Raw genomic sequence first — 10,930 nt, 5'->3', positions numbered from 1 at the left:
TTCCATTGATCCCCAGCTGTGCACTGCTATAGTGAGCACTTCAGGTCATTCTTGCTTAAGCTAAAGTTGTTGCTATGGATAGAAAAAGAGAGCTAAGGAATCCCTCATAGAAAATTAGGGATTTGGATCCACTGCTGTAGTGACAATAGCATCGCCTTTGGGAGGCAAAGGAAGAAAATGAATTTGCAAACAAGGCTGTAGTTAATACCCTGCTACAACTCTGAATATATTTAAATAACAAATTTAAAACAATTTCAATTGGTATTTTCTGCTAATAGTCACTGAGAGACTTTCATTGCAGTCAACTCCTCCCTTTTCATTAGGGATACCTGTTTCTAGCAAACTAAAAGTTTTAACTCCTAACTGCATGCAATCCAAATAATAAGCAATGATAATCAGACTTCAAAGTAAACTGACTGGGAGCTAGGAAAGACCAAAATTCACATCTGCAAAGTAACTTTATACTTTTTCATCCACTCTACAGAAGCAATTTAAAGTCTTCTCACCTCTTTGAGATAGCGCATCAAACGACAGAGAGCGTTCACTAGTGACAAGGTAAACCCAGTGAGGCCTTCACTTCTCTCAGTTTTTTGAACCTCACGACCTGTACATCGCTCATATTCCTCCAATTCATGCTCCACTTCACCTATCATGCGGTTGAGAACATCTAAGCTGGATTTGTTGTTCCTCTGAATGTCAATGGGGATTGAATTAGCTGGAGAATCATCTCTCCTCTGTCTTGCAGAGTTCTGTGCAGCTTGTTTTCTTTTCACTGAGGGGAGGGGAAAAAAAGTGTCATTGGAATTTCAACTTGTATAGAAAGCTTTGCAATACCAATGAAATTACATTGTTTATTGAAATAAATCAAAGGAGAGGCCCTCTCTTGCCCTGAGCTGAAATGGATCATCAAAGAACGTCCCCAGTCATTCCAGTTATTTTCAGATTATCAAAAAACACATTTTCTGCCACCATGTTAGTACCTCTCAAGCATGATTGTTTGGTGCTTTTATCTTAGATACCTGTTTATACTTTCCTCCTTCTCAGTTAAAAGCATGGGAACAGTTTGCCAGTGAACAGCCAGTGAAAAAGATCAGCTGCTTTCAGGTCTCATATTTAGTGAGCAACTCTTTTACAACAATCCTTTCATGTTACAGTTTGTATCTGATGTCAGTTCCCACATACAAATGCGTGTAGAATATGGGGACTGCAACGTATCATAAATCTGTGCAGCATAGAATAGAAAGCTGTATCAGAAATAGAAAAGCCCTGCACAGGAGAGAACTCCACGGCTAGCAAGGTAACGGGTAGCATCAAAGGGCCATATTTATGGCTCCCAGATTCCTATGGACTTTGCTTCGCCAATGAATGTGCAGAATACAGGGGAACACACCACACAAGGGGCTGTGGAATGTCCATCCTTAGAGATGCTCAAGACTCGGCTGGACAAGGCCCCCCCAATCAAACTTTGGAGTTAGCTCTGCAACGACTTCCAAAGATCCCTTTCAACCTACATTTTCTTATGATATTAAGGACCTTGGTCAAAGGGAGGTATGCTATTTTTAAAAGTACTAAACTTTTTGCTGCGATTTGCTTTTGTTTCCTTGAGTTTGGGTTCAGCACTTGTCTCACAGTGTAAGTGGAGTCTACAGTCTCTTCTTCGTCTTCATTCTGAAGTCTTGAATGGATTCTCTTGACTACATTGGTACCATTGAGGGCTGATTTAAACACAAAACAGACCAAAAAATACACACATGAAATATTTTGGGTATGTTCTTATAACATAGTAATATGTTATACAGTAACTTTTTTAGAAGAGCTGGCTTTTTAAGTCACATGGTCTGTCTCTCACCCCCACCCAGAAAAGGAATTCCAGACAGGATCCTGTGAACAGCCTAACAACCCTTGAGAGGCTGTGATTTGGCAAATCCAACCTGACTGATCCAACGATGGAGAAACAGTTGTTGGAGTCAAAGGCACATTTGATTCCGGTGATAAGGCACTTTTTCTCATATCCTTTTCAGCCCACAACTGAGAATTCACCAAGGAATTTTCTTCTCTCAGTAACCTAAGTAGCCTACATTCAAAACAAGCATAATAGTGAATTATAATAGGATAATAGCATGATTCTAGATTATCTAGAAAGAGCTTTTTGAAATATCTATAACTGCTCAGGTGAGTTCCCTGCTCATCCCCAGTCTGAATGTTACAAGGGGTTTCCCTAGAATTCTGAGGTCGGGAAGCCGGGGTGGGAGGGACACACAACAGAAAAAGTAACTTAACTATACCCATGCAACACCCTTTCAACTCCATCTATTTCCAGTGTTAAGAAGGTGGAGTGGAAACCTGACTGGATATATTTGTATTGACCTGTCAGAATTGATGCTGGATTTGAAATTCAGAGTGTCATGGTGTCCATCTTCTGATTGATAGATTGATAATGCTTCCTCTTCCACTTCATTATGAGCCTTTTTAGGATTCAACAAAGAAAACAAAAGGGACTTCAGAGCAATTTCAATTTGTCTTTAGGAAGAAGTTAGAGATCAATTTTCTGAAATTATTTCAAGAAAAAAACAAAAACATTCATTTCAGTCTCTACCTCCAAAACAAAATTAAAAAAAAAAAAGAAAGAAAGAAAGAAAGAAAGAAAGAAGGAAAAACACACCCCTCTGTGGGAAGAGTTTTGGGGGACTTTAGTACCTAAGAAATACTAATACTGACAATTGCCTCTGAAAATAGCACAGGAAGTGATTAATTAAATATTTAATATTTTATTTGGATTATTTGTATTAAATAAGAAAGACACTACACACACTGTAGGATAAAAAAAGCTTTAAAGACTGTACCAAAACAAATACAGAGATACTGCAGGCAGAAGATGGGAAAAGCCACATAATTACAGCATTTCTAAAATTTCAGCCATTTGACATTACAAGCTAAACAACCTTGTAATAAGATCTGCAAAATTACATTTATATTCTATGTGTAAAATGCAACCAGAACAAAATACAGTCCTACATACCACATTCATAGCAAAACTTAAGCAATCAGATTTGGAATTAGGGTTCCTCAAACTACCAGGTTTCTGTACTTCAGGCTTCACCAGATAGCCTTTCACTATGATTTTTGTAGGCACATAAGGAAAAGAAAATCTCACAGAAGCTCAGCAGACAACTACCAGTACATGTGTCTTTTAAAAATCTAAACCTATCCTGCAGCATGCATCCAGTGATACAGCTTATAAAGACGCCACAGTTAACTCTTCTTATTAAAAAAACCCAAAAAACAAATACCACACCGAAATACACGACACAGCAGTACTGCAACTCAAATTGCAGATATTTGTGCAAGATAGTAGGAAACAGGATTAGAGAACCATGAGAATATGACACCACCACTTTCACCCCCACAGCCCTTTTGGTCTTTATCAGTGAGCTGCTTTCCGGGAGTGTCATATGCCTATTCTCAAACCACAGCGAGCATCCCTAGTACAATTCACGTTATGAAAAGAAAACAGAACACAAAGGCAACCTAAATTAAATTTTAAACAAATTTAAACAATTTTTAAACTTTTTAAACAAATCTAAATAATTGTAAAAGAATGTGAAGTATTAAAAGTTAAACTTGTAGGACTAATCAAGGTTGTGGAGTTAACTGGGGTATATTTACGTGTGTGTTATCAGAAATAAATTGGAGCCCAACTGGCTATATCCCCATACATGCAGACTTAATTAGAAAATCAAAGGCGTATTTCAACACGCAGCAATTAGTTAAGTGACACAAGAGTTTTCTTAGTCTGTAATTACTTTGTTCTCTTGCTGGTAATTCTAGAATTTAGAAGGGAAAGCATGCTAATATGAGAGCGCTTCTATGAGACATAAGAAGTTGGTGTCTCTCATATTCAAAGGTTAAGAAATCAAAAAAATCATGATTCCCAGGGTCTCACAAAATAAACTCACCTCCATTTAACACCATTTTCTACGTGTGTTATCAACATGTTATCAATACACGGAAGAAAGGTTTAGGTCTGCTTGGAAATGCTGCCTTTCAGTATTCTTATTTTGTGCAAACAAAAAAAGCTACAGGACATGCATGGAACTGAATATACATTACCTGGGAATCCATGACAGATTCACTAAGGATGGAAAGCTGAGTGGGAGGATCACATTTTTGTACAATGGGTCCTTGAGATGATTCTAGGTCACAGTTAGGAGCCATTGTTACATTAGCGAAACCTAGAGGAATCAGACAGAATAGGGAAGAACACAGAGGACTCTCTCTGTAGTATGTCGCAGGACTTTGTACCAAAAAGCAAGTTCCCGTACTTTGCACAAAAAGGGTCACAGGGATGTATGTCACTTCAAACAACTGCCAAAGGCCAACCATAGAGTTATCTTAAGACATTAGGCCATGTACCAGGTTTTTCTCCTTCTCACCAGCATAAATACACTTGTGCAGAAGCAGCATATAGGATGAAACAGTCATTATAAGCAAAAGAGAATGGCAGCCTACACAGAAAGGAATCTAAGCTTAAGATTTCGCATGCAAACAGCCAATCCTGTCTTTCAGCAGCATCAGGGCCCACAAACCAGGAGAAGAAAAGGAAGTCTTGTTCACGAACTGATGATAAATCTTCAACAACATCCAAGAGCACGCAGTCAACCCACGCGGCAATGCAAACCAGAACTACTACAGTGGCTTGAACTGGTGCTCTGTATAGGCCGGCAGCTCGGCCAGTGGAAATGGCAAGTATCAGGTGTTTCACAGTAAGTGAGCCAAAATTCCACGATCGACCGATACAGTAGAATAACCAGCCATGGCTCGCTCTCCCCTGCCATGGGAGGTGTTATCCTCATCTGTGTTTCATCCAACATGAACAGGATCAATCATACTATGTTAGATGATGAGATGAAAACAGTTAAAAAGAATACTTTGCAAAGTGAGGCTATTTATGAAAAGCAAGGAGATAATCTTAAATGTACTACCATACATGAATGAGATGGTCTACCTGTTCGCGTGCGAGGAGCATCCCCAAACAAGTCTTTTGCCACAGCCATAACCTGATCAGAGCGTTCCAATACATCTTGCAAATGGTATTGATCAGACAGAATCTGAAAGTATAGCATATAATGCAATATTTCATACTGAACGTACCGATTTTTCCTTTGGTTTTTTGGTATTGTTCTTATAAACAGTTACCAAGAGAACAGCCAACAAGACAATGTTTGCAAAGTTGGTACTGTGCAATTAGGTCCTAATTAAGATAGATCAGAAAACCATACTTTATTCTGAGTGACTAGAATTCACCTTGTTTTTCCGAAAAATTAAACAGTTGTTACTTCTGGGGCACCCATCAGCACTGATTCTTTCTCATTAGAGCAAATCCTCTCACTCCCTTCTTCTGCTCCCAGCCTGACACAAACAAGAAGCTGGGCATATATGACACACTTATCAAAACGAAGACATATATCTGGCAATTAAAAAAAATCAGTATGCATCCTCAAATCATTTGATCTCAATGTTGTTGAGTCAAAGAACACTTATCTACATTTGACAGACACCCAAAACCTGCACTATTTGATTAGATCCAAACCAGTTCAGGCAGACTTGTTTCATTCAGCCATCACTATTGAAAATCCTGCCTAAAAATTAAGCCACATACCGCCATAAACATATAGACATAAACACAGCTCATTACACCTGGCATCAGAAGACGTTTTGGGAATCTCCACACATTTGTCACAAGGCACAGCTTCTGTATTCAAGGTCTCTCTCCCCCAGTATTTGAGGTCCAACCCTGGCACCACGACAGCGGCCTCCTAAGGAGGCAGGTTTCTGAGTGCAAAGAAAGAGGCATTCAGCTACTGTGAGCTGAATGGAGCTGACCGTGGACGTGGCTTCGTGGGCAGAACGCAATTCAAAACTCCTCAATGACTTGTGGTTTCATTCACAAAGGTGGAAATGGTAAACTAGTAAAATTATATCCCACAACCTGGGAAGAAGGTAGTTATTCTTAAACACCTGAGAGGAGACCAGATATGCAAGTGACCTCCACTTCATCGTGGTAATCAAATTTAGCCAGAGAGACTGCGAGTACTTTAGAAGATCCCACAGAAAAGACAGGCTCATGTATGCCCTCCCATTCAAAATTTGAGAACTGAGTGACAATTTTTGCTTCCCCAGGAATCATAAGAGGGACTGGTCTGCGGTAGTTTCAGAGCACTATATGCTGTTATCTCCACAGAGTTTCTTTCAGTGTCCGTTGGTAAGTTTGCTGATTTATATTCAGCTTCATTCAAAAAATTCTAGGCAGTGGCATTTCACCTGTTTTCCCCCACCCCCCATTTTACGACGCTTTGTTATGTCAAGAAGTTTCCCCATATACCTAGTTTCCATGTCTTTCTAGTCTTTTGAGCCTGAATTACACTGCAGTATATTACACTTCTCCTCATAACCAATTTAGCAAATCAGTGAATATTCATCTTTCAATCATCTCACATATCTACTTTTCCAAATCACTATTCAGTTTTCAGACTTGATACTAACTAAATCTAGTCTTTCCATTTAGCCATCTGATGTCAAAACAATGCAGGTTTTTAGACAAAGTCATGCCAGAGAAAAAAAAAAAGGAAAAAAGGAAAAAAGGAAAAAAGGAAAAAAGTTTGACTATCCCAAAACATGATTCCTTTCCCTAACACAATTAAAACTAAAGTGATGTGTTTAATCAGACAAAAATTATCCTGATTAATTTGTTTTCACCTTCCTTACTAGATCTCTTTCAGCATCAGCAGGTTCCTAAGCTTTGCCCTCCTGCTCAACATGTTATGAACATAAAAGGAAAAAAGGAAAAAAGGAAAAAAGTTTGACTATCCCAAAACATGATTCCTTTCCCTAACACAATTAAAACTAAAGTGATGTGTTTAATCAGACAAAAATTATCCTGATTAATTTGTTTTCACCTTCCTTACTAGATCTCTTTCAGCATCAGCAGGTTCCTAAGCTTTGCCCTCCTGCTCAACATGTTATGAACATTTTTAGAGCATTGCTCCCAAGGTAGATTAGCTCACATTTGCTTGTGATCAGCAGAAAACAAAGTGATACCAGCTTCTAACCCCTCTTGGCCCATTTACATGCCCTTGACAAATTCACTGAGTGCTGTACCTTGTCCCAGTTTAGTATCACCTATGAATTTAATTAAAATTCATCTTCCCTCCTGTTTCAGTTTGTTACTACATATAATTAAATGGGACTAATCCTAAAACCTCCCCACTATGATAACCCATTCACCACCTACCCTTCAGTGCAATACACTAACATTATTTTAAAAACAAATTGTTATATGACCAATCAGTGTGATACCTACACATTCACAATCCACAGCTACAGAGACGAACTCATATTATTTTTTCATTCAGATTTTTAGGCAGACAAATCCCCGAAAGATTAAGATTTTGCTCACCCATTTTATAACTTTTGCTCTCTTTCTTTTCACAACTACAATACAAGAAAAAACACACTAGTAGCAGCATCTTCCTAGTTTTTGTCTCTGAGTCTTTTGCAGCTGAGTAGGATTCAAGGGGCTTAGGAAGCTACACTCTCACAGCAGTAAATAAGGAAAAAAGATCACCAAGGTAACAGAGACAAGGAGACAATCCACAGTGTGTGTGCTGTACTGGGAGTCACAGACTGAAGAGTCTCCCCAGTTACTCTGAACAACAGGACCCAGCAATTAACAAGATTTAAGCTAGGGACAGGCAAAAATGGTGACTCTCCTCCATCTATTTTTTCTTTATACACAAGAAGATGCCAGTGTTTCCAACAGCAACAGTCAGATGGGTTTCATCTTGCCTGGCATCATCTCCTTTTGTCTTCCTATCTGGAAGCATCTTTTCTCTGATTCAGAAGCAGACAAAGGGTATGTTGAATAAAGTAATCTTTTAAATATGAAGGGGAAAGCTACTCAGGAGGAATTGAAATTTGTGCATTGCCATTAGAAATGGCAACAAATACTAGGAAGACTATTTCCTAACCACGAGCTTCACATCTGCAAAATAACAAAGTCACATAATAGGTAGTCCAGCCAAATCTTAGAGTGGGTAGCCTAATCTACCTTTGTGATACATAATTTATTTCTGCATGGAAGTCTTATTGAAACTAGCCTTCTATTACATGAGGAAAATTTGTATAAAAGTCCACAGCTTTTTTGAACACTCCATTAAAATGCACTTGGCAGAAAAGTATAAAAGTAACAAGGTCAAAATTAAAATTTGAGGCTTGATTAGCACGATATACTTAACACAAAAATTCTACTGTGATTGCAGAGAAACAGGTGTCAAATAGGAAACTAGAAGGTGATCTTCAATTCTAAGTACTTTCATTTGTTTCTGTCTGTGCTTGAATGTTCTCAGAGATCAGAAAAAGACTTCTGAAAATTTACAAAAGATGAAAGAGAGAAGAGGTCTGTGATGGTTAATCCGCTACACATTTACAGGACTACTAAATCATGTTTATTTTAACTGCTAGGTAAACATTGTTCATCATCATTCTTTACCAACAAGAATAATTCACAGTTTGTCCACGTGCTGACGAGGTCTGAAAGCTAATGACTATGTTTTGAGGTTAGTTTTCATAACATACGGCAAGGAGTCACCTGCCATGTGAAACAAAAGGATGTCTACCACTGAAATCCCTTTTCAGACAGTGACAGCTACTGTCTCTGTTAGCTAAGCTTAGATTTGCTGCTACAGTTCAATATTCAAAAGCAAATTAAACAATACGTTTTCAGTCAGAGTGCTTCAGAATGCCTAGAGAACAAGCTTTTCGATCCCCAGATGACAAGCTTGTCTGCTAGCAGCCATAGCTCCTCAACTTTTGTTGTGTCAATTTTCCTTCCAGACAAGCTTTCCTTACCAACTTCTTGCCTCACCCTTTCAGTCCCTACGACTCTTCACTTTCTCTGTTTAAATAAGCGATGGCAGATAAGGATGTCCCTCCCAGAAAGAGAAATGTTCATGCTTCCATCAAAGAAAAATACTAGACAGGGGGAGAAGGCAAGATAGCAATAAGAACGCACATCTTTTTCACAACACAGAGTTCAACTCTGCAAGCAGTTCCTGTTCAGATGCAAAGAGGCCTGCAGAATTACAGAGGGCATAGCCAGGCAACAAGGATCAAATGAACAACTGTATAGATCAGTTAATATGTTATACAGCCTATTCCAATCATTGCATGCACGCAACACATAGAGGAGGGAGAGTGTACACATCTATGAAGTCAAATTATCCAACAAGAGGAGCAAATGTTGACCTATGTGCAAAAGCACTTTTCCACTGCTGCTGCAAATCATCTGCAGCAGGCGGAAAGTGCAGATTTAGCTCTCACCTCATGCATCAAAGTCAATTTCCTTTTCTCCAAGGAATCAGCAGCCAGTTGTTTTTGCTTCTTCCATTTTTTTTTCAGTGCTTTCTCTTGCAATTCCAGATGCGCCAGTGCTTTGTTTTTTGATTTATGTATTTCATGGCGACGCAGCTACGTAAACATGAAAGAAACCATTTCAAAATCAAGGGACAATCTAAAGTAAAATTTGCAGGGTAATGCTAACAAGCTCTTACTGATTTTATCATTCACGCGCTGAATACTATTTATGTTAACTTCATGGTAGTACTAATGACAGCCTCACAAACATCCAGAAATGTAAAATGCTACCAGTACTAGCCAAATTTAAAGCAGCTCCAAAGGTGAATGGGGAAAGTCTCACAGTTTCCATCTGCCCTACACCACTGACTCAGTAAGAGTTTTCTCAGCTGTAAAGGGAGGAAAAAACCAAACACTACCACCTATAATATGCATAAAAGGACATAACGCATCTTCCTGATTTAACACTGTCAGTCACCAGAGATACTCCTCCCTTCTTCTAACAATGATATATATATATATTCAGTTTAAATACAAATTAAACAAATTAAATGTGTGAAGTGCTTGCTAAAGTGTCTGGAAGCTATCAAGCCAACCATTTATAGAAACAAGTCTCTCTCTGCTATTGTGCCCACCTGTCCTGACTAACCTGTCAAAATTTATAAGCAGCAACAGCTCATACTGCCTATTCCATCGTGGTAATCAGGGCTACCAAGGAAAATGAAATGGAATTCACGTATTTTGTAATGAACAGGTTGTTCAGTATAAAGAAATGATGTTAAATTGTTTAAATGAAAATTGAGTATCCTCAGAATTAGAGAGATTCCTAAAATAAAGCATGTGTTTCAGTCCTTCAAGCAGAGATGAGACTTAACTTCAACTACTCCACCTACTCCACTGTGGTTTTAGGTATTTATGCTTTTATGATAGTATACACATTATTGTAATAAAAACTACAGCTACTGCTTCTGAATGGAAAAAGAAAACTGAAAAACACCAACTGCCAGAGCTGGGGATGCATGATACCATAAACGAAGAATGAACACTAAAGAACCAATATTTTCAGAAGCTTAAAAAGGCAGATTAAACACTGGCAGAAAATAGCCCCATAAGTATAGCAAACACTTATGCTAGAAAACCAGATAAATCTCCTTGCTACAGAGAAGGAGCAGTGATCGCTGTTAAACTTACAATATCCTCAGGAGTTGCACGGTGGACTGTCAAATCATGGACGGTACTCTGCAAACAGGAACCAGAGAACACATCAGAAGCCAGAACTGAGGACGAACTGGATTGTTTTTCAAGTTTCATTAAAAAAACCCTCTAAATTGCAATATAATTAGCATAAAACTATACAGTGGTGCATTTTTATGGCATTCCACCCTCAGTGAGGTAGGCAATCACCAAAACCAATACTGCTATCGAGACTGGGCGCGCACTCTTCAGCCTGAAGAGCGGGCTGCCGGCTGGGAGGCCTAACCTCAAGCACGACCAAGGAAGCGAGAGGGGTCACGTCCAC

The 10,930-nt window shown here is 38.8% G+C and overlaps 1 protein-coding gene across 1 annotated transcript in view; it reads right to left on the bottom strand.

Annotated features, from left to right (window-relative positions):
• Window positions 1-10,650, bottom strand: part of LOC104082298 (spindle and centriole-associated protein 1-like) — a gene marked incomplete at both ends in the record, with an annotated part of 14,104 nt that extends 3,454 nt beyond the window's left edge. The window contains 8 exons of the mRNA XM_009585374.1: window positions 507-772; window positions 1,575-1,715; window positions 1,932-2,074; window positions 2,368-2,465; window positions 4,111-4,232; window positions 5,006-5,108; window positions 9,379-9,525; window positions 10,603-10,650. Coding sequence (XP_009583669.1) covers window positions 507-772; window positions 1,575-1,715; window positions 1,932-2,074; window positions 2,368-2,465; window positions 4,111-4,232; window positions 5,006-5,108; window positions 9,379-9,525; window positions 10,603-10,650 — 1,068 coding nt within the window. The remainder of the gene's footprint in view (window positions 1-506; window positions 773-1,574; window positions 1,716-1,931; window positions 2,075-2,367; window positions 2,466-4,110; window positions 4,233-5,005; window positions 5,109-9,378; window positions 9,526-10,602) is intronic.
• Window positions 10,651-10,930: the final 280 nt, after the last annotated feature.

This window comes from Fulmarus glacialis, unplaced genomic scaffold (assembly GCF_000690835.1).
Source record: "Fulmarus glacialis isolate BGI_N327 unplaced genomic scaffold, ASM69083v1 scaffold2039, whole genome shotgun sequence".
NCBI classification, from domain to species: Eukaryota; Metazoa; Chordata; class Aves; order Procellariiformes; family Procellariidae; genus Fulmarus; species Fulmarus glacialis.
Note: the sequence above shows the minus strand (reverse complement) of the source record. Positions and strands in the feature narration are given on the sequence as shown.